This window comes from Serinus canaria, chromosome 5 (assembly GCF_022539315.1).
Source record: "Serinus canaria isolate serCan28SL12 chromosome 5, serCan2020, whole genome shotgun sequence".
Lineage (NCBI taxonomy): Eukaryota > Metazoa > Chordata > Aves > Passeriformes > Fringillidae > Serinus > Serinus canaria.
Genome location: NC_066319.1, coordinates 31,537,631 through 31,561,870, shown reverse-complemented (window position 1 = coordinate 31,561,870; position 24,240 = coordinate 31,537,631). Strand labels below are relative to the sequence as shown.

The window sequence follows — 24,240 nt, the reverse complement described above, 5'->3', positions numbered from 1 at the left end:
TCAAAGCCCTATCCAAGACACCCTTGAAGACTTCCAGAAATGGAGCATTCACTGCTTTTGTGGGAAACCTGTTCTTGCGCCCCTCCACGCTCACTATAAAGAACTTCTCCCTAATATCTAAGCCTATCCTTCATCAGTTTAAGGCCATTTCCTTCTAATGGTATTAACGGTTTTAAAAGTCCAAAAAAGAAACAAGGAGATGTGATTATAGCACTAAATTATCTCATTATCTCATCATTTCTGTTGTAAACCCTTTGTTTAGGGTTGTGTTGTTGCCAAAACAAGGAAAATGTACCTGGTGGATCCCCTTTAAGTTGCTGAATAGACAGAGATTCAGTGATTATTGTAGGAGTTCTCATGACTATCATTTATAAAGTGTGAATTTGTTCTTATTTTGGTTTATTGCATATTTGATGAGGAAGGGGAATGCATGTGTAGTCCTTACTCTTTTTCTGTGCAGTTGCTTACAAGTTTCTAAACTTTTCTTCTGGAAAAGCAGCAAGTAATGGAACTTAAATAATCTTCATTTTGAACTCAGAGGCCTCACCGTGCCTTATTATTGCTTGTCTCTGTGTTAGGTTCATACACCACCCATGTATTCATTACAGGCAGCTTTTTGTAGAAACTTGTGAAGAATAATATTTTAGCAGTAACTGGAATGGGGAATGTAGTAAACCAAGGCTTAATTATTTTTTGGGATGTGCTGTTAAAATTCCTATGTTCTCACCTTAGGGCCCGTGGGTCACACATTTCTATACTTAGAATGCTGGTTAGACTGCTTATTATTACTGAGATTATCAAACATAATAATACAATTATATAATGGCTATCTAAGTTACATTATTCATGTGGATGTATGACAAATATAAAGGGCATACCATTGAAACATTTTGTATAATCTTATAATTTTTTTTTTCTGGTATGATGAACTATCATAATAGAAGTATTTGCATTTGTCTTTCGCTTGTTTATTTCTGTTTACTTCCTCTCTCTGAAATATTCATGGTTTGTTAAAACTACAGAAAAGACTGGTTCAAGCCATGAAATGTGATGCTGTGTAGCAAGGGAATGGTAACTTCTTTTTTTTGGTCAGTGGACATACACCTTTAAAAAGGTTCTTTAAGTTCATAAGCTTTTTTCTTAAGGCTCATTTGGACTTTCTTTTTTACTTTGACTTTGGTGTTGTTAAGCATCTTGTAGTTTGGTTTGAGTCTTTCTGTTTTGTTAGTGCATACATCAATGATTTATCCATTTGTGTATGTTTGAAATGTCCTTTTGGATGTTTACTGTTTTTTTATTACGTTAAAAGAAATTTAGCATCAGGGATTTTCTTAGAACATAATTTACTTTGCAAGATCACTTACATTTATATTGTGTGGTTAAAGTCCTTGAAAAGCCATGTCAGTGTAAATGTTAAGCCAAGCTTTAGATTTAACAGTATCAATGAATGATGCCACAGTTTCAATTTGCATGGGTTTAACCACATGAATGTTTCTTGTATACATATTCATTAGCAATCTCACAGCTCCGCAAGGCTGTTTGACTATTTTTATAAGTGTGGATATGCTTTATTTGGTTCCAGGTTCTGTTCCTTTTCTGTGGAGGCTGAATGGGAAATGCATGCCAGAAATGACCTGTACCCTTTAGAAATTTCTTTTAATGTGATAAGAATAAAATTTAGATTTTGTGCTTGCCTACCTAATATCAAGGATTATTTTAGGTGAGTAAGCTCAGTAGGTTTGATGCTTTTTTCTTCCATAATGCATTGCCAAAAGTTCAAGAGTATGTAGCAGTTCACCCCATAAGCTCTGTACACCTACAAGCAACTCTGAGCTTCATTGGTTGATGCTCATTACAGATGCTCTGTGGCCCAAAGGGTCTGTAGTCCAGGATGACCTGGCAGAAATTCAGGCAAGGTAAATACAAAAAATCTGTGATGTAGTTTTCTGACCTGTTTGTGAAAGTATAACAGCTTTGTCTTTTATTTTTGCTGTATAAATTCTTAGGTGGAGGAAAATAATAGCTATCTGAGCATTTGTGGAGTTCTATTCCTAAATACAACAAGCAGTGGGATAAAAAGTACACAGGTGCTTGTTTGAAAATAATATACTTATTGTACCTTAAGTGAGGTGCTTATTGTACCTTAGTCTGTGGAACCTTAGGGTAGTTAAAATTGTTTTTAAGGAATGTGTTAGTTACCTTCATCTTATTTTAGTGGTCTAGAACTTTATTAAAAAATGGCGAGTTGATTAATGTATTCACATCTATTAACAAGGTTTCCAGTCCTGAAATCCATAACCTCAGTGGCTAGATGACCAGCTTTGACAATGAGAGTGATTCAATTGCACTTGCATACTTCATACTTTGACTTTTGAGCATATAAGACTGGAAGACAATGGCTGTGAGAGAAGAGAGAATTCTGACCTGTTCAGATACAAATATTACCTAAAATCTTTCCATAAATTGTTTTCCTAGATTATAGTATTCCCAGGAAAATGAAAAGTGCAACTGAATCTGCAAGCTTCACTTTAAAAAAAAAAAAATCTAGACTGGATGGTGTTGTCTGATGAAATTTACTGGAAGTGTCAAGTTGTCTTAGTTTCAGTGGAATCTGCCTTAGGCTGCAGACTTGGGCTTGTTTGCTAAGGAGCTCAAGAAAATGAAAAGCTTGTGTTCCGTCATTTCTTAAGATGTTTCTTTGTTTTTGCAAGGTTGGAAAGAAATGGTAACTTTTCTCACTAAAAGCACCCAAACCCCTTTCTCTTGTTTTATTTGTGGGCTTTTCCATCTTTCTCTACACATTTTCATGGTAAGCAAATCAGAATTAATGCATGGCATCAGTACTCAATAACTTGGTAAGAAACAAGTAATGATTTCACAGAATTAAAAGAGGGTACAGACAGTTATGTACTATAAATGGAATTAAGAGATTCCTGTGGATCTTCAGAAATTCTGAGGTAAGGAAGAAGCAAAAACTATGAGAATATATACAGAAAAGGGAAGACAGGCTAGAATAGCAAGTGGATATTTCTGGAATTATGGCTGTCAGCATGTAAAAATGAGGCAAATTTGGGGTTTTTTTCCAGAAAACCCATTAAACTTGGAGGGTACATGAGTACCAGGATCTGACCACTTGAATTATGTTACCCATCTGGCTAAAACTGGATGGAATTCAATCCAGAAGTCCTTGGTAGCAGCAGTCCTCTGTTGTGAACAGGCAGCTGTGAAAGTGATCAGAAAGCATCTTCCATGTCTAGCTTATCTCTTAAACTACTACAAAGAGAAATTACATATTATATGCTATTTATTTAGTTCTGCTACATGTGTCCAGAACCTGTAGAGCCGTCTTCAAATGCTACCTCTAGTCTTTTTAATTTTTGTGGGGAAGGGTAGAAAGAAAAATAAGGTTTTTTTTGTTTTTTATTTGATTGTGCATTTTATATTCGATGCCATTTTCTAAGTAATATGCCTTGACCAGATGGTGTTAGAGAACTCTTTCTATTATGAAAATTTAGGCCTTCAGAAGGCAGTTTCTTTAAAAGGAGTAGAATCCAAGTATGTGTTTATCTTTTGTGTGATAAATATTACTTCATTTAACCAACCCTCATAGATGACATACAGAAGTAATAGAAACTAGCTACAATTATCAAAGAAGACAAAATGCTGGGTAGCAGAGCTAAAATGTTTTCATACAAATGTCAAATATGTACTTTATAAGTAATTTTGATGGGTTTCAAATCTTAACAGCTTCTCCATTCTTCCTATGTTCTTGTGCTTTGCAAAAGAGTTTACAGCTGCAGCCTTTCATCCTTGCAGAATTGATTACTTTACATGGACAGAAATCTTAAATTGTCTGTATTCAAATAGGAACACTATATCCCCATTCCTACTTTAATTTTTTAAAAATTATTCTTATATTGTGTCCAAAAGAACACTTCATGACAGCAATATAGTATTTTGACACTTGTTCATTTGTATCTCATTTTCTCTTTTGAATTGTAGGTACACTGTTAAACAGCTTGTTTTATGAGCCTCTTCTACTAAATAATAATTGTAATAATGTATTTTTGGCTCTTTCAGGATACCAGTTATCCCTTCCTTTTGTAATACTGTTTCCTATGTAGCTTTTTCCTTTTACCATTTTGGTTTTAAGCTATTTTGCTTGATAGCTCAGGTTTCTGTACATATAATTTCTTCTTGTTGTTTTCTTTTGGTTTTTGGGGTTTGTTATTTGAGCAGAAATATTCCATTCAGGTTTTTTGACAAAATCCAAAGGTCTTCAGTAAATCAGTGTGGTTACCAATATCCTAATTGTAACAGCATTTGTCTGTAGTTTCTTCTCTTTCCCTACTAAACCCCTCAAAGAAATAAACTTCCTAGGCATAGTAGCCATGCACATTTGCTGTTTATTGTGAGGAATACCTCTTGCCTCTTTTTAAAGGAGAAAATCTGATAAGTCTTGCATTCTAGCAGCAGAGTTTGGTGTATATTCTGATTTGTTGATATAATTTTGAGAGGAGAAAGATAACAGACATTTTAAGCAAAGCCTCATTTAGTAGCTGTTATTATGGCAATATCCTCTTCGTTAAAAAATAAGAATGTAGGCTGTCATACATTTTCTTGATATAAATTCTGTCTTCTTTAGCACTTGTGCTACATTTGCATCTCCTTCTGTTTTAGGTAAGTCATTAATATTTTGTGCCAGTGGCACTCATTCTCTAAGCCTTTAGTAACAAAGGGTTTATAACATCAGCAGTGTACTGATAAGGTCATCTGGTATTGGTGACATGATTTTTCTTTCTATATTGAGTCAATGCTCAAAAAATGCTATCTGCAAGTAGAACAGACTTTAGCTTAGTGGTCTTGAGAGTACCTTTTGGTACATGGACATGCATGTACTCATGAGCACTTCTCTATCTGGGAATCATAAAGTATTCTGCTAAGCTGTTTGGATTATAAGAACCATAAAAAGCCAATGTATGTTCTTTTGGTAAGGCTAGAAACACAAAAGGATATTGCACCAGAAGTTGGAGGGAGTAAAGTATGTGTGTAAAGTGCCAGTCAAAGGTAAAGAGCCTTGATCCATGACCATTTCACATTTGGAGACCAGCCTGAAGCTGTTACGTGGGTGCCAGCAAAGATAGTGCAATTTCATAGCAGAGTGTGTCATGATTTTTCAAAATGCCTTTTTTTTTCCCTTTAGCCTTGTCAGATGTGTTTAAATAGCAGTTTGCACAGTGGCATCTTTTGCTTCAAAGTATCATGAATTCTTCTAAATTAACCCATATATTTATGGATTATATTTATGAAGTTGTATTTTTTTGAAATTGCTGTGCTTTGAAATATGATATTAAAGAAAAGAAAGAATAACTGAGCTTGCAGGGCATCTCCGGTTGTCATCTTCCCTGCTGCTCAAGGAACGGTCACCTAAATCTGCTTACCTGGGACTGTGTCCCGGTGGATTTTGGAACTCTTCAAGGATGGCAACTCCACAATTTCTCTGGATAACCTGTGTCAGTACTTGGTTACCCTCACAGTGAAGAAGTGGTTGCTGATGTTCAAAGGGAACTCCCTGTGTTTCAGTTTGTGTCCGTTGCCACCGGTGCTCTCACTGGGCACCACTGAAAAAGCCTCTGTCTATCCTCTTTGCACCCTCCCTTGAGCTATTTGTACACACTAATACCCACAAGTATTTTCTTCTTCTGCCTAAGATTTCCCAGCTCTCTCAGCCTTCCCTCATATGATGGATGCTTCTGTCTCTTAATCATTTTTGTTGCACTCTGCTGGGCCCACTCCAAGGTCCATATCTCTTGTGTACTGGGAAGTCCAACACTGGACAAAGCTCTCCAGATGTAGCCTCAGTAGGGCTGACTAGAGACAGAGGATCAGCTTCTGTGACCTGCTGGTGAAATTGTTGGCCTCCTTTGTCCCAAGGGCATGTTTTTGGCTTGTGTTAAGCTTGGTGTCCAAATGAAACTCGAGGTCCTTTTCTTCAAATCTGCTTTCCAGCTTTGAAAGAAATTTTAATTCTAAATATTTTTACCAAAGCTGAAAGAGTCAGTTTCTCTTATGGTTCAGTTTATAATTCCACTTGCAGATTCAGATTTCTCGATGGTAATGGTAGTAGCTGTACAATACTAAAAAAAAAAAAGAATTTGCAATTACAATACAATCACTTTAGGCAACATTTCTGAAATCACTTTTGTTTTTCAGTCCTATATTAAACTGTGCAAAATGCAGTACAAGTAGAAGAATGTCAGTGTTTAAAATGAATTAGGAGAGGATAGGTTTGCAGACTGTTGAAACTAGGTTAAAATATATGTAAAGCAACAAGATGGCTGCTTCCCCACTATCCAAACATCTCTTCCCCTTTTTTACAATTGTGTTTATTCTCCAGCCACCAAAAGCAGGTTTGTTCCTTAGTTGTTGAGCTGAAGGTCCCAGCCTGTCTTGGCCACTGATGTGCCTCCTGCACTTGCACAACAGTTTAGTCATCCAGTTTATAAATCAGTTTGGGCCTGAGCATTGCAGTGATATAAACACACAAGGACTGTAGGTCATATCTTTCCTGTCCACTTATGGTTTATAACCTTTTGATTTTGCCCCTAATGCTTTTTTAGGCTGCTTAATTCACCCCACTTCAGATTTTGATTTTTGGTATAAGAATAATCTTCATTTGATTATATTTTTTAGAATGAAACTTCACACAACATACTTATTATGCTATCTTAAAATTGCTTTGTTTCAGGTTTACTAGCTGTTGCACTCAGACACATACTGTACTCCTCAGTAAGTCTTCACTGCTAGATGGAGACAACAGTGTAGATAACCTTTTTTTTCTCTTTCTCCTTTATTCCAAATTATAATTCCCTTTAATCACATTAGAATACCATACTCTTATCTCCTACCTGAGGCACTCAGTTGTTAGAGAGATCTGTTTCCTTATTAAAAAGTAAGGGCATCTTTTACTAAAAAGTAAAAGATCTTGGATTCCAGTCCTTGTCCCCAGTCTTACTGATCCTCAGGACTGACTTTAAGAAAGCAGCATGCTCCTTTGTCCAGAATACCATTTCCTTTAAACCTTGCTCTGCCTCAAGAATTTCCAGTGGCCAGAACCAAAACCGGGTAGTCTCAGGAAAGGTTGGCTGTACAGTAGCTTTGGACCTGCTGTTGCAATGCTGCCTTCATGCTCCATTTCACTCTCTTGTGGTAGCTCTGGTAAAGGCTTTGTAAGAGCAATGCTCAACTGATTGCCCTGTTTGTTTGTTTTTTCTTTTGTTCAGGTATTCCTGATAAAGCTGCTAAACATGCAAGAGTAGGTAAAAACCTTAGGCTGTGTTAGGAAAACACTACAGCCTCCTCTGCCCTTTTTTTGGCTGCTAAGGTACACCAGCAGTTTAACTATTCATTCTAAAGTTCCCAGGAGTAGATGGGGCTATAATGCTTACAGATACGAGACTTCAAAGTGCTTTTGTAGTGCCAGTAGTGTGACATGCAGATCCTGTTTTGTTTGCAGAGGATTTTGGAAATGGGAATCATTTATAGGTCCTGCCGCTGCATTCTGGTTAATTGCAAACCAGCTTGTGTTGTTGTTAAAAATAGCTATTGTTACCAATTGTGAGTTCCATTCAAATATTAAAAAATACTTTAAAACAACCACCAAAAGAAACATAAAACTAAAAATCTTTTTGTAGAATTAGGCATTTTTACAAGTACAGAATTTGTCCTGTAAATCTACAGGATGGTTATATGGAAAAACTGGCTTGTTTCAATTTAAAAGATTATTCATTAAATATTACCTTTTGGGGAATTTTATTTTGCACTAATGCAGTGGATTTGATAGTAGTTTATAAAATATTTGAAAGGATAAATGTTTAAAACATTCATTTGGAATATATGAAAAGCAAATCAAAAGATTGTTAACTAGACCAGACTAAGCATCTCAGTATAGTATAGGGGGAAAAACTCAACACTGACAGAGAACTCTATTGAAAGGAAGTAGCTTAAACCTCTGTCTTTGCTTCTTAGCAGTTCTTGGAGAGAAAATGTATATCGAGTGTGAACTTCCATTTTAAGAAAAAATTAATGTTGTAGGTTTTTCTCATGTAGCCTAAGGGAAGTTCTCCTTAACTGAATTCTAGCTGCAGTTGGTTGATATATAAATTAAAGCTCTAATATTCAGATTTGCAACCAGATTTATAGAGTGAAAAACTTAAAAGCTAAATTTGTGGTTCACTTAAATTGCGAATACAAAGATAGTTTTTAGGCTTAACCAATTGTTGCATCCTATTTCTTATTGGTTTATAGGAGAGTCCTGGTGTCCTCAGTTTCTGTCAGAAGAGGCTCCTCTGAGGGGAATGAGATGAAAGACTACTTATGTATGAAGTGCATAACTGCAGTCTGACCTTAGCTCTGAGTGAAACACAGTGATAGAGACCAGTGAATGAATGATTCAACTTTCAGTAATAATATTCAGCATTGAGATGTAGCCAGTTGTGTTTGCAGATACTGAAATTGTGATAGATGCATACCATGAAGGACTGGATTTTTCTTTATTATATTTGTCTGCTGTGTTTGAGTACTTTACTAAAAGTTGTTGGCAAAGAAATGGTGAGCAACATTGACTGAACCATCATTTTAACTATGAGATTTAGAGAGAGAAGGGGACTTTGCTCAGAGGCAGCAAACTAAATACAGCTTCTTACAAGATAAAAATTTATAGTCTTGTAAAATTTTCCATTCTACAAACTGGTATGTACTTAGGCTTTCCATGCTTGCAGCAAAATTCTTATATATATGTGTGTGTTTGTGTATATATATATATATATATATATATTATATATATATATATATATATATCCACACAAATGAATCATATTTATGAATCATACATGTGTGTGAGAATGTTACATATTAATTATGCAAAAAAGCCTACCTTTGTTATTTTTGGGATTTTCAGGGGAGTGTTGAAAAGAAAGCAGTGATCTTTTAAAAGTGCAACAGCTTCATGAATAGTTTTATCTCAAATATAGAAGGAACTTTGATTTCTTCTAATATTTCTTCTTCAGCCCTTAGGTTTGGCATCACTGGTGCTAGGTGGCATAAATACTTAAACCCTCAATCAGGAATATGTTGCAAAAAGGTAACACTTTATTTTAAGGTGTTGAGATGTTCAATCATCAACTGCTACATTCATCCAGTAAACTGTACTTCAAATGTAGCCTCTTATCCTCGGCAAACCATGGGGTTTTCCAAGTGATGTAGTGGCAAATACATAACCAAAGCTAAAAGTTTTCATTTAATTTAAAACAAAAAACTAAGAGTAGAGAAAGAGGGAAATTACCAAAACCTCTTTTTCCAATACTCTGGAGTCTGGCTTTTAAGTAATGACATGGTAATAATTTGTTTAATTTTATAAAAATACTAAATGATGGAAAAATATGTTAGATTGTAAAATTAAAGTAATTTTATACACGATGCAAATACAGGAGAGAAGTGGCAAGTAGACACTGCAAATGTGGGTCTTAAGTAGTTGTAACTGGTTCTGTTTTCAAACCCCACCATGTGTGTCCTGACCTACCCTTGCAAAGAACGAATTATATGCTTGGGGAGGAGGGATGGATGAAGGGAAGCAGGATTTCTGGCTAGAAGCCTGTTCTTGTTTAGATTTCAGTGACAGAAGGCCTGACCTCTTTCTGTTTTCTTATTCCCTTTTCTGTGCGATTTCATGATGGCTGACTGGCTTCATGATTAGTCTAAAATAAATCAGGAGTTGATTCGTATTCTCTTTCCTGCCCTCTAGCTAGATCATTGAGTGTAAAGGTTTTGGAAGAATATGAGTCTTGATTTGGCAACTATGTTCTCTGGTTAAGCCTTTTTACAAAAGATCATGACCTCTGAGAAGTCCTTATGAAGGCGCAAAAATACAGAGGAACGTTTTTTAGAGGGTGATCTTAAATTGTTTTATTCTAGGTGATGTTTGTGGGGAGACAGATTGTTTTATTCTAGGTGATGTTTGTGGAGAGATAGTGCTAATTATTGTGATCTTGGTTGTGGGTTTGTTGGTTTTGTTTTGTTTTTTACTAGGCTTAGGTTTTACTAGACTTTTTATGTTTATGGAAAACTAATGTCTTCTTTTGCTTCTCTTTCAGTAATAGTTATGCACGAGTGCGAGCTGTGGTGATGACCCGGGATGACTCAAGTGGTGGATGGTTACCACTTGGAGGGGGTGGACTAAGCTGTGTCACAGTCTTCAAAGTCATTCCCCAGGAAGAAAATAGCTGTGCTGATTTTCTTATCCATGGAGAGCGACTCAGGGATAAAACGGTAACCATTTTTATCTATTTAATGTTTATACTAAAACTGTATTGGACATAGGTATAGATGCTTGCTTATTATTGCCTATGGATTACAAGTAAATTTATAGTCTCAGTCTAATGCTGCTGCTGAACTTCTCTATACCAATGATTGTGTACCAAAAGAGCCAGTTATTTTATTTGGTTTTGATTCTGCTTTTTTGGAATCAAGTGCATTGATTTTTTTTTTTTTTTTTAGGAACTCTCCATCCATTTTGGGAAAAATTTTGTTATCAGTTTTTCTTCCAATGAAATATTAGAGTTAAATCTTGTTTCTATACCAGTGATACTGCATTTAGAGGAGTGTTGGAAATGAGAATTTTACTAAGAACATGAAACCAGATGGAATTGCTCAGTAGTGATTTGGTTAGCTGTGGAATATGGCTATGACAAAAAGAAGCCATTTTAGATGAGAACAGCTTCATATTGAAAGACAGCATGAAGCTGACAGGTCCAAGAATTGACCTGGTTTGATGAATACATAGACAGTATTCATTCATCAGCTACCTTACATAAAATACCAGTAATAAATGTCTCTTAAGAGGCATGATGAAAATCAGCCTCACAAAAGGAAAACTGATGCAGGATCTCAGCCATTTCTACATGCAGACCTAAGGAAGACAAAATGGGCTTACTAAGAATTGCTTGGTTTACTTGTATGGCAAATAGATTGCTGAATGGGGCTGTGTTTTACTGTGGAAACAAAGAGAAGTAGAGAAGGCACAAAAGCTCCATCTTAATGACATTTTTCAAGAATTTGTAATTTTCTGCAAATGAACGTTGACTCCTCTGTAAGCTTAAAAGATAGAATTACTTCTTATACTGTACTGTTGACCCTTCCTCAAGCACACCGGTTTCTCCCCTGAGGCAGGACTGCTGAGTTTTCTGCCTTGACTGTGACTATTGTAGGAAGAGAGCATATAAATAGAAATTCTGCTGACTCAGTTGTTTCAGTGGGGCGTAGCGCAATTAGCAAAGTACCCTGTGTTCCCGCACAGCTACGTGCACCTGCAGTTCCTTCCTCACTTTGCAGTAGTTCCCTTCAGAACTTTTTTTAGCCTTGTTGAGGCTCTTTTTGAGAAGCTTAATTGCATTTAGAGATACTTGATAATTTTTTCTTAATTCTTAATACTTGGAATATTCACAGCTTGCCTTAAGAAAAATAAAAAGCTCTGAAGTTGAGACTGGTTTAATGTTTTGCCTTCACGCATATAAAAATGTCTGGTCATCAGTGTCCTGATCTGTTTGCAGTGTCCTCTCTCCCATTTCCCCTAAGCAAGACTTGTTTTGTTTCCCCTTCTGGTGGAAGGTTTTAAATGTTTCTCCTCCTCTTCCTGTCTAAAATCAAGCTCATGTTAGCATGAATATTTTTTCCAAACCTTTATTGTCTTGAACAGTTTGTTTTGGTTTTGGCTTTTTGGTGTGTGTGTCCCATCCTGTGTCCATCTGTCTTCCTTGTACAGGTCCCCCAAATGTGACCTAACAAGATTGTAATCTTGTTGTAGTTATGAGAAGTTGTTGTTGGAAGTCAGCCTCTCAAAAACACGGGATAAAATGTGGGAGAAGTGCAGCTAGGATGAACATCTCTCCTGTGTATATTGAATAAAGCTCAGGGAACGAACAAATGTAAATTTAGGGTGTGGAGAAGAACACTGGAGAACCAGTAATTAATAGATAACTGAATGAAAGTCACTGTGTATTCATGTATTTCTACTGACTTCAGTTAATGCAATTATAAGCAACAGCTAATGTGTAATGAATTAACGACCAAGTTGTATGGAATGCAACACGACCCCGCTTGGCACAGAAGGAACAAGATCCTACACCAAGAAATGTGATGACAAAATTAGGTCATGGTGCTTATTTAGAAGGGCAGAAGAGAGCAGGCACTGAAAAAGAAATTCTCTTGGACGCGTCACTGATTCTAAAACTGTTCTGATCATTATGCCTTCAATATGGTTAATGGTTTTACATTCATTCTTAGGATATTCCTGTGGATTCACTGTTCAAGAACAAATTTTAACCTTTTCTATAATGAAGCCAAACAAGTGGGGTTTTAGTCCAAATAGAAGTGACTGGTGACTATTATATTTCATAATAGTTATATATTTTAATTTTTATTTAAAAGTGAAGTAAAAGTGGAAGCCACTGTATTTGCTATTGAGTTGAGACCAAATATTTTGATAATCTTCAGATTTGATGGAAGTGTTATGCTGAATCTACTGTTCCTGTGCACCAACTTCCCTTTAGTCTCATTTTAGAATGCCCTTGGTAAATCTCAATGCCTGAATAATCTTTGAAGTTAGTAGTATGCTACTTAGTTGGCTGCTCTGCCATTATATTTGCAAAGAGTGTTAGATTTTTTTTTTAAAGCTTCCTAAACAGTTTTGAACATTTTAGTAATTCAGACTTGAGTACATATGTCTTCAGGAATGTTTAACAGTTAATCTACTGTAATATCTACAAGTCACTTGGACCATGGTTTCCATTTCACTAAACCTTTGTCAAGGTACACACAGCGGTTTCTGAAAATACTTCTATGGATTAAAAGAGAGAGTCATTTTTATAAATCAACTTCCCTATATTCTCTAAAGTCACATTACATGTTGCTTAAATACCTTTCTAATCAAGATTATCTCTTGATTTTCTCTGGCCAGTAAGTCTCTTCTTTTGTGAACTGGCTTAGCTTCCAGAAAAGGTGCAGAAATTCCCTTATCCTGGAAACCTAGAGTATGGAACTTGGAACACTTTTCTGTGACTTCGGGAAGCATCGGTTTTGAAATATCTTAGGTTATAGAAAGTAAATGGAGTTCAGATCTATAGCTTTTACCTAAGATAAATGGGAATCATAATGCCAGTTTAACTGTTTAACCAATGTGTCAGTAGAAGGGTGAAGTTCTCTCCAAACCAGCTTGAAATCCATAGGTGAGGTACTTACTGGAGGTATCTTCCAGATGCCTATTAAATGGTTATACTGAAGAGGAATTAGCTTTAGTTGCTGCTTCTCACAACTACATTGCAGTTCCATTCCAGTGTGCCAGATATTTCCATGTATTTTATAGGCTATGCAGGCATTTAATTATAACAATAGATCTCAGTCTGTAAGTCAGCTGTATAAATTAAATACTCTGGAATGAACATCAAAATATTGAGGATTATTGTTGGAGAGGGCTTGTCTTATTTCTTTTTAGACATGAGAGGCAGGTTGCTGTTAGCCGTTCTCTGAACCAACTTCAGACTACATGTAGACCTCCATAATTCTTGTGCAGTACGCAGCTATTTAAAACATCTTGTGGCGTTCACAAAAAGCATCCTAGTTATCTGAGAAGAAAATCAAAGTGGTGGCTCCATTGAATTAATTTGAGAGAGAATGCTCCCCACTAGTTTGCTCAGGTTGTTTAGATTTGTGTTGGAATGTAAGGGTATTTCATGAAGACTTTTCCCATAATTACACATTTCCCGCTTGATTATAATCACCTTCCTAGATCAGGCTCCAGCCAGTCTGCTTGGAACAATTGCACTCCCTCAGAACCTGGTCAGATCTGCTGTTCTCCCTTTCTGTGTTTACAGTAGCTCTCTTCTATCTCAATAGCTATGCACATATTTGGCTCAAACTTACTGGTTTTTAGGCTTTGGTGAATTTTACCTTCTTGAATGCAAAGTCTAATAGACTTCTCTGGTTTATTTTCTTCTCCAGACTTTTGCCACGGAAATTTTTATCAAAGGAGGAAAAAAATATTACTAGTATCTTTTAGTTCATGAATCAGGAGTAACAAAGTTTAAAATCTTTCCTTTGAATAAAAACTAATTGTGTAAAGGGAGAGACAAAGCTAAAACTGAATAGAAATACCTTTCTCTTCTAAAAATATGCTTTTTACAAACTTAAATATTTACTTTTTAAATTGTGTTTGAAGTTTGAGGGAAGGTTTATTCTGATGGGCTGCAGTACAGCCCAGTACATTATCTTCTTTTTTGAACTGAATCAAAAGTATGTATAGAATAATTATGTCATATGGTTACTGTGGCACTGGGTTCGTATACTCTGTAGCATGAATATACTCAGGTCATGCTGCTTGTTCCCGGGAGTAAAGCAGAATAGGCATTGAGGAACTATGTGCTTTTATGTTTGTAGGTTTGGGTTGGAATGAGAAACAGTGAACCTATTTTACATGTGCTCCTGTAGGCTTTGAAAGTACAGCTAGAAAACAGTAAAATAGTATCCAGGATCTCAAAATGTTCAATTATTGGGTCTGTTACCAAGATAGAAATTTGCATCAAATGCAAAAGTTTTGGTGGTTTTTTGGGTTTTTTTTTCTGAAATAAGCTCTAAATAATGATGTCATATCTTCAATACTCATTTCTGCTTAAACATATTTGGTTTTTAAGTGCTGAAGTAGAAAATTTCTGACTCTGGAGATTGATCTTTTCTACATAAGCCAAACAGATTTTATTACCTTTAAAGATTTAATTTTAGAGGTGAGAAAAGAAATATTAGGCAAGCAAGTATTTTTGAGTAGCAATGAATTCATTAGTTTTACATTTAATGACATCTAGATATTAAAGGGAGCTTTTTACTAAATAACAGGAGACATAGAACATAAATAGGGCTCTATATTTATGCTCTGAGAATTTAAATTTTGGTCATGTGGATCTGATTTTCTTCTGTCTTGAGTCTGATGATTCTGCAACATTTTCCATTAAGTGCCTAGGTAGATGTTTCATAGTGGTATGGAAGTCTTATATTGAAGTCTCCAAATGAAGAAAACCTTCAGAACAGTAACCCATGGGGTGTTTTTTGAAATGAAACTTAGTTAAGCTGTAGGCATTTTATTTACAATTTTTCAGGCCTTTGCTGTGTTTATCCCTGGAGATCTTGGGGAAGGTCTACCTAAAGAGGTTTGGGAGTGCATGTTTTGGATAACGATGTGGAAGAGTATGTGACCTTCACCTATGATGTGGAGAGTTCTGAACCATAGCAAAGTGCACTAAAAATAATTGGAGTTTTGAATTATATCTGCATTGAAACAGCTTGGTTTCCATTTCCAGGCCTTGGGAGAATATGTGTATGAGGATACTTCCTCCCCAGGCCCCATGATAGCTCACATGCTTGAGCATAAGATAGCCTTTGGCAAAATTAGGTTTTACAATTTAAAAATTCACTATTGCTGCAAAGCATAGAAGTGTTTCAGGGAGAGAAAAATGCTTCTAGGCATGGTTATGTTTTTTAATTTGAATTGCATTTTTTGTATTTCTGAATGTAAAAAATACTATTTAAGTTCTGGATGTTTATAAATTTGTGTCTCACTGCTAATTGAGACCTATAGCTTTTCAGCTTTCTCTCAGGTAGGGCAGGAATCAAGTCTTGCTTAATTTTAGTGCACCATATTTTTCCCTTTTCAGTGCCTTTTCACTGATATCCTCTGTGTTAAGCAGTTTGTTTTCATATAGGTTTAGATGGGAAAAATCAGTGTTACTCTCTCTAATGTGATGTTTCCTTGAATCAAGTTGGAAACAATTACAGTGTTGGATGGGATGTTTACTTGTTTTGTTAATCAAAGCTTGTTATATCATATGTGAGGGTTGGAAGTAGGGGGGTGAGTGTTGCTTTTTGGGCTGTACGGAGTTGGTTTGGGAATTTTCTAGTTTGGTTTGTGTCTTTGAAAACTGTAGCTTCTACTCAGTGAAGTTTTTATCTCTAGTGGTAACATTTTTATTAGGTATGAGTTTTCAGTATGAAGTAATCTGGATTAATCCCTTGGGCACTAGAAATTCATTGTGATGCTATAAAATCAGGCTTGCAGTACTTTTTGTTGATGTTTTGGATGACACGGCACACAAAATAGACTGTGAAAATAGTTGGTGTTAATGTATTAGAGATTTCTCCTAAAGAGCTCTCAGATCTAGAAAAGGCAGTGGTGTGAGAAGCCTTCCTTTTCAACTGCTCTGTGAAAGAGGAAGCAAGTTTAAAATCACCCAGAGGAACAAAGAACAACTATTTGTTGCACCTTAGAACTGCAGAATAATCCTTTTTTTCTTCCTGCAACAACTTTTCCCACAGACCTACAGCAAACAGATTCCTTTTTATGTTTTCCTCTAAGCAGTTTTACCTACATATTGTTGACCATTTAGGGAGATCTGAGTGGAGAAACAAAAAATTACATTAATGCTGAAGGACTTTATATGTGCAGATAGATTATTATACTTCTAGAGGCAGAGGTAAAAGGCCTCTTTTGAGAGGAGAAGATTACTGGTGGGTTGTAGGGGAGTAAATAATCAAGTGCAAGAGAAAAAACCCATTTGCCTGTGTAATAATTAGACAGTGAAAGGAGAAGAGGAACACAGAATATGTAGGAATAACCCAAATACAGAAATATATTTTTATTTTTTTAAGTTTGAGAGGTTTTCTCAGTTGTTTGTACTTAAACTAATTCTACCATACCCTGTGAGGAATTTTCTTTTTTTTTTTTTTAAGCCACTTATGTAACAAAAAAATGAAAAAATTCTAGAAGTACATCAATGAAATGGTAGAATATTGAAATTCCTCATTCATCTCTCAGTCAGTGTAGGTCTCCATCATCAAATGCCAATACAGAGAGACACATCTCGCTGGGAGCTTTATCGTACTGCAATGGGAGCAGATCAATGCATCTCCCTCCATACTTTCTTGTTCCCACTGGATTTTTTTTAACCAATAGACACTCAGTGCAATAATGTTGCTTAAAATAATTTTTACCAGTAAAATAAATATGCAAATATATTTTAAAAACCAGTCCATTTAAAGGGGAAATGATAAGGCTTTCCAGTACCTAAAGGGAGCCTGCCAAAAAAGCTGGATAGGGATTATTTAACAGAAAATATAGTGACAAGCCAAGGCAGAATGGCTTTGAATTTAAAGGGGGGGGATTTAAATTAGATTCTAGGAAAAATTCTTTATTGTGAAGATGGTAAGGCACTGGAACAGGTGGCCCAGGAAAGTGGTGAATGTTCCATTCCGGGAAGTGTTCAAGGTCATGTTCAATAGAGCTGTGAGCAAACTGGTCTAGTGGAAGGTGCCCCCTGCCCACGTCAAGGGAGTTGGAACTGGACGCCCTTTGAGGTTTCTTTCGACGCAACCATTTTATGATTCAATGTGAAGACTGTGACTTTGCTTTGGAACTGAATGTACATGTATACCTCTAATGATTTTGTAGCCAAATACTTCTGTTAATTATTTGCAGTTACTGTTTTTTTATTAGCTGTACATGAGCCACAAATGTATTTTTTGTCTAGGTGCAGGCACTAGTACACTCATAAAGATTTTAGGTTTTATTAATCTCATTTTTTTAAAGAATTCTCTTGTATGACTTTCACTTGTCTAGTAGCCTTTCTGAGAGAAATCTGAAAATCTGCCTGAAAGCAGCATGAAGTTAGTCTAGTGCTAAAAGGTTTTGTAGATCTCAGTGATACAGTAAAATTTGATATCAGCACACATCATGCTTTTTAGGGGGATGTGACCTGTTTCGGTTATTGAACGTCTACCAAGTCTGTACAGGTTGTTGCAGGTATGAGATACTTTTATGGGTATTAGATTTTTTAACAGGAAGGTTGAATTGGTAAACAAATAGTGTCTTAAACACATACCATTTATCAGCAACTGATAGTGAATAATTTGGCCATAATGGAAATGAAGTTAAAATTACATCCTTGTAGCAGAAAGAAATTTGAAAAGAGACCTCTATGATGTATGTTTTAGGTATTTCACAAAGACTACCCTTTGTTCTCAAATTTGTTGTATTGGTCATTGATATCTTTTTCTTCTCTTTTCTTTCTGAAAGGTGGTTTTGGAATGCACATTAAAGAAAGACCTTGTTTACAACAAAGTTACTCCTACTTTTTACCACTGGAAGATTGATGACAAAAAGTTTGGCCTCACATTTCAGAGTCCTGCTGATGCAAGAGCATTTGATAGAGGTATTCGGAGAGCAGTAGAGGATATTTCTCAAGGTATGTAATTCAGGTGAAAAACTTGGTGGGGTGGATGAATATTGAGTCTTTACTAAAAAAGCACTTTGTATAACATTTAAATTGACAGTATTTAAGGATGTGGAGTAAACTATAGTATATTGGGATTTTAACAGTTTTTGAAATAGTACTTCTGGCATTTCTAAAGTGCCATTCATTCAAATATCTTAATTTTTTTCACAAACACTAATAAGGTATTTCCTGAAACATCCCTACATAATAAAGCATTGCCTCTTTCTTTTAGACATGAAGAAATGGAGGAAGCTGGAGTGTAATATTCTCTCACTTGGATCTTAGAAGCTTTTTGCAACTCCTGTGTTCTTGTAGGATAAGCTGGGAAGTTGAATAATTTGTGACCTATTGAGTTCTCTCTCTATCTGCACATACTTTCAGTTAATAGTTTTATTTTTTACTATCAGCTGAGTTAGTAGTAGTTCTGCGTACAGTGTGGTTCTGAGGACAGGTTTTTTTAGGAACAGAAGAATTTACTCAGCAATATGGCCTACTCTGGAATGAAGTTCCAGAGCTTCATTGAATTAATGGAAACCAGTGAGCAAACTGACAGATATCATCAAGCCTAGATTCTGAGCTGAAAATGTGATAAATGTATTGCTGGATTGAGACAGGGAGGGAAGAGAACATGTGTCTATTGAATTGAAAGAACGTCTCTTTCAGGCTTGTAAAAAGTAACTTTAGGGATTCTATGTGTGTTATCCTACTAATGAAGGTAGGAGCATGTTTCTGAAGGGAAATGCTTTTTGATATACTCTAATGACTGCTTTGGAATTTTGTTGGTAGGATCCATATCCCTTCAAGACAAATATTTAGAGAACATCAGAGTACTTTTTTTCTCTTAGGGTCTCACACTTTCAATTTCTGCTGATTTATAGCAGTGTGCATTCATGCCAAGCAGATGTGTCTGCCTTTAATTTTCAAATTGCTACATTAAAAGGAATATACTCCCTTGCTTCTTACTGCTGATGACACTTTGGAAATGCTTTATAAGGAAGGTGGGAACAAGAGAGAGGAGTGTGCTTAGGAATACTCAGTATAGAAAATGCATTGTAGAAATAAATGCTGCTGAGTAAATCAACTTGAAATGCAGTGATCTATAGGTTAAAACCGTAAACAAGAATATTTATATAATCATCACTGGATATTGAGAGATGATTTGGATAGCTAGAAGCAATAAGTGGTAAATATGAAGAAAATAACCTTGTTTACTTTTTTTCTTATATGAAGGTTATCCACCCTCCCAAAATGATGTTGAAGTGGCAGAAGACTGCTTTCAAGTGAGTAAATTTTTTTAATTATGCATTTTTCGTTTACAAATGTACTGAAGAGATTTTGCTCTTATTACTGAGAATAAGCAAAATAAGAGCAATAGCAAAATTCAGTTAATTGAAATAAGTTCTAGAAGAATTATCTAGAAGACTTATATTATTATCTGTTCTAAACAAAGTAGTTATTATTTAATCCATAGGATCATTAAGTATCCTGAGTTTAATTTTTAAGTTCAGTATGTGTTCAAGTTATATGTCCTCTTTGATCTTATTGAAATAAGAAATATTCTTCTGGGAAACGGAAAATAGAGGGATGAAGAATCTTTCTACTTGTACATCCTGTTTGTTTCCTTAGATTTCCCTTTGCAGTGATAGAAATCTTCTAAGATCAAACGGTTAGAGTTGAAAAGATGCTAAGACAATGGTTGAGAGGATCTAGTCCAAACAAAGACGGAAGTTCAGACAATTTTTAAAAACACACAGAACATAAAGTAGTCACTTGTTGTGATTCAAGTTTTTATTGATCTTTTTTTTTTTTGCATCTTCAATTTCTGTAGGTCATAATGGCTTAAGAGATAAAAATTTATGTCCAACCATGCTTCACAGTTACAGTGCTTTATAAGTATACCATATCATATACCACAAGTATGGTAACACTGATGCATAGCACTGCCTGGCAATATCCAAGAATCATGTAATTAAAAAGCCAGTACAAAAAAAACATTATGGATGGATATATAGATTAGATATAGATACAGTAATAGATACACACACACACACAGAGTAAATAACTGTAAGTAAGTCCTACTTGTGTCTATGTATGCTTGTCATTTTTCCCGTCTTATTTATGGTTTTAGGGAAAGCCGTGTCTTCATTCACACATATATTCAGATTTCAGAGTGCAGAAATTTAAATTAATATGAAGATGGCAAAGAAACAAGTTGACTCAGGGGTCTTAGTGACTATTCAGAAAAATAGTGTTGCTAAGTGAGTTCTTCTGGGAAGGAGTCTTGTCACTTATGCAATAATAAATCCTGTATCAGTGTAGATAGATCCAGTGTAGAACCTCTAGAATACAAAATCAAGAAAATCAGCAGCTGACTTTGAAGATATGAGACTGAGAGTTAAGTATTTAGAAAGAATACTGCAATGCAGTGGCAATACAGAAGTCTCCTGATATCTTCTAATTTTATGGCAGAAGAAATGTATTACTTTGTATAAGTGTTGGCTTGTAACCACCTGTTGTTCTTTACTTGCAGTGCTTTATTTTAAGGCACTTGAAAGTAAAATTGCTATGAATATTAGATATTTCAGATTTAAAAAAGAAATAATATTTTTACAGGGTGAAGGAAATATGTGCCAAAGATAATGCAGTCCTTAATCAGCTCTTAAAAGACTTGCTTAAACATGCTTTGTTTCAAGGATTAATAATTGAACAGTTTCTACAGGCCTAATGAGATTAGAACAAACCAATTACCTCTGATTTTACTGCCTAGTTATTACATTTCTATATAAGGATGCCAAAATTGAGGAAAATATCGGAGATTCATTATAGTTACAAATTTGTTACTGGGAAAGTGGAGAAAAGTGTATTTACAACATCTGTTCTGTACAAGTGAATATCAATACACCACCTATTTACATGTGTAAATATATGTTTACTTTATATCCCATTTTAAAAAATAAATGTATGTATTTTTTAAATGCCTTTAAACCAGATTTTACATGTATAAATACACACCATATGTATATTAAAGGGACAAATAATTTTGTGTGGTACAAACTGCTGGCTGAACTATGTTTTACATTGTAGACAGGAAAACATATTAATGACTTCATCACAATAGACATTTTTTTACTGTGGATTAGTGCTGTGGATAGATGTCCTGTTTTCTAAAAACAAAAAAGCAAAAAAGCTAGCCAATGTCTCTTACCATATCTCTGCACAGCAAAGTAAAATAAGTGATACTGATATTAGCATTTATCAGAAGGAAGGGGAAAAAAAAGAAATGCAGGGAAAACTGAATCAACCCTGGTTTAGCTATGCTTCATCTAAACTGGATTTATGTATCAATAATGAAGTTGTAATTGCAGGCTTATGAAGATGAGTGTAGAAAATCTATACCATTTTAGTTACAGGCATCAGGTCTAGTCTCCAAGAATACCTTTGAAATACCAAATAGTCCACGTTCTCTTTCAAATTAATAATTCCTTCCCCTTCCAAGATTGACACTCTGATAAGTGACACTGGATACCCCAGGGTCCTTTTAAGTTGATGCATAAGACCATAATTCTTAAAAGAGAATGTATTGAGTATTTGAAGAGTCGTGTTGGCTTGTGCCCCACTTTTTGCCACTTCTACTAGTGTAAAAGGCTTAAATGGTTTTTTTGTTTACCTGTTTATTTTATAAGCCCTTTTCCAAAGTCTCCATTAGTATTTTTGACTGTGTTTTGGAGTATATCTATGCAAGGGCATTTTGGAGTGTGGATAGAATATTAAAGAGTAGTTTTTCCTGTACTGTTCTAGTCATCTTACACAGCAGGAATCCTATATTTAGTGTACATTCGAATTATAAATATAGTATTTGGTTTGTACATAAATTTTATTAATAGTGGCTTGTTTTTGTGGTTTGGGGGTTTTTTAAATGAAGATGACTAGATGATGAAGAAAGCTAAACGTGTTTCATAAGTTATTTTTCTGGCTCGTTATATTTGGTGCTACAGAGAGCAAATAAAATGATCCAAAAAAGATCAAAAATTATCATCTCAGTGTGAAATCTCAGTGCTTCCTTGAAATAAGTATTATCACAATTTATAGAAGTAGTTAGCAGAAATAGTGATTGTCTAAAAGTTGTATGTGCATATCTTAAATGTAAATCCAAAAACTGAACTCGTCTTGTGCCTTCTAGGCTAGCAGTTGGCTTGCTATGTTATACCTAGGTTCACTAAATTTCTGATTTTTTAATCAGAAATTTTACTTTAATTTAATTTATTTATTTTGTAAAAATTTAGTTTTATTTATTTTGTAAATAAAATCTCCCAGAGAAAGCATTCCTTTTGCTGAAGATCAAATTTATCATTTTAAGAAGACATAGCTTCATTATAGTTTCTTTAGCCTCTCTGTTGTTTACAAATAATGTTAAAATCCTAGTATTTAAAGAATATTATCACTTAAAGGTTTTCATGGTTACTTAAATTATTGCAATTAATTTTGGTTGTTTATTTAACTTATTCGATGCAAATTGTTCATATCATCAAATAAGCTCTAGTCTTACCAGGTTCATTTCAAACAGAAATACACAAATGAGTTAAGGCAGAGCTATCTGACTTCCTATGAAGTTGGTAAATGGAACCTGGAAAAGTATATGTACTTACATGGAAATATACATTGGGAATTTGTTCTGTAAGAAAGTTTAGATGGTTTTGGTATAAAGCCTTGCATTTTGCATGTAGGAGCAGCTTGTGTAAGTCAGTTTGCTTGTTTGTAAAAAAATATTTTCTTCTACCAAATATAAACTTATTGCTCTAAAATTCACTTAGCGTATCTGAAAAAAAAAACAATTTTATTTTTCTTTTGAAGTAAATTTAAATTAAATCTAGAGCTCATCCATTTAAGATTATTTTTGTGGGGATTTTGGATCCTTTAATGTATAAGTCTTGCTTTTGTGAACTGAAAAATAGAGTAGTTGAGCTTTAATTTCTTTCCGTTTTTGTTGATTCAGCCATATTGGTGTTATTTATAGGCTACCAACACATTTTAACAGTTTGAAGTAATAAGAATTGGATCACTTATGCTTTTGAGTTTCTTACTACTGGCAGAAGAAACTGTAGACTGATAAATTGTAAGCAGAAAATAAAAAGTTTGGCTTGTTCTTTCAGAAGTAAGTACACTGGACTTTTTGTTAATAGTAAGGGGGAAAGGCCTGAAACTTACATGCATCTTAAGTGGTTTTGGTGCAGGCAGGGAAGACATTAATTGTTCATGTGCTGCTCTGTAAATACACTATTTTTGACCTCTTCATAAGGGCCTTCATGGACCACGCAATTTACTTTGTCTCTAACAAAATGTTTGCAGAAGTTTTATTTTATAAAAATAACATTATGGCTTTTAAGGAAATGTGAAATAATTTACCCTTGATGCACATGTATTGTTTTATGGATGAAACAATACTACCTGGTAAAACACTAAAGATTAGAAATATTTAGCGCAGATAATAAATTGCTTACTAGAAGTAATATTAATTCATATTATCAATTTCAAATAAATCTATTAATATATTGTGCTAAACCATTTTGGTTTATTAAGATTTTTTTGTTGGAGTTGTATATAAAAAACAGGAGGAATTTTTTTTTCCCTCACCTGTATTCCTAGCAGCCTCTTTATATGTAGTGTTCTCTATATATTCAGGTGAAAAAGCCTTTGAAGAAAGAGACATGTCAAATATCTTATTTTTTAGTTTAAACTGTATGAAATATTTAGAGTAATCTAGGTAATATTTCAGCCTATGTCAGAAACACATTCCTGAAAATAATAGAGCTTCTTTGCCAAATATTGCTCCATCAGTCTCAGAAATAGCCAAAGCAGAAGGAAGTCATTCAGA

The 24,240-nt window shown here is 34.9% G+C and overlaps 1 protein-coding gene across 1 annotated transcript in view; it reads left to right on the top strand.

Moving 5' to 3' along the window:
- Positions 1-24,240, top strand: part of SPRED1 (sprouty related EVH1 domain containing 1) — a 61,433-nt gene that overhangs the window by 23,986 nt on the left and 13,207 nt on the right. Inside the window, exons 2-4 of the mRNA XM_009101952.4 lie at positions 10,152-10,326; positions 18,170-18,338; positions 19,599-19,648. Coding sequence (XP_009100200.2) covers positions 10,152-10,326; positions 18,170-18,338; positions 19,599-19,648 — 394 coding nt within the window. The remainder of the gene's footprint in view (positions 1-10,151; positions 10,327-18,169; positions 18,339-19,598; positions 19,649-24,240) is intronic.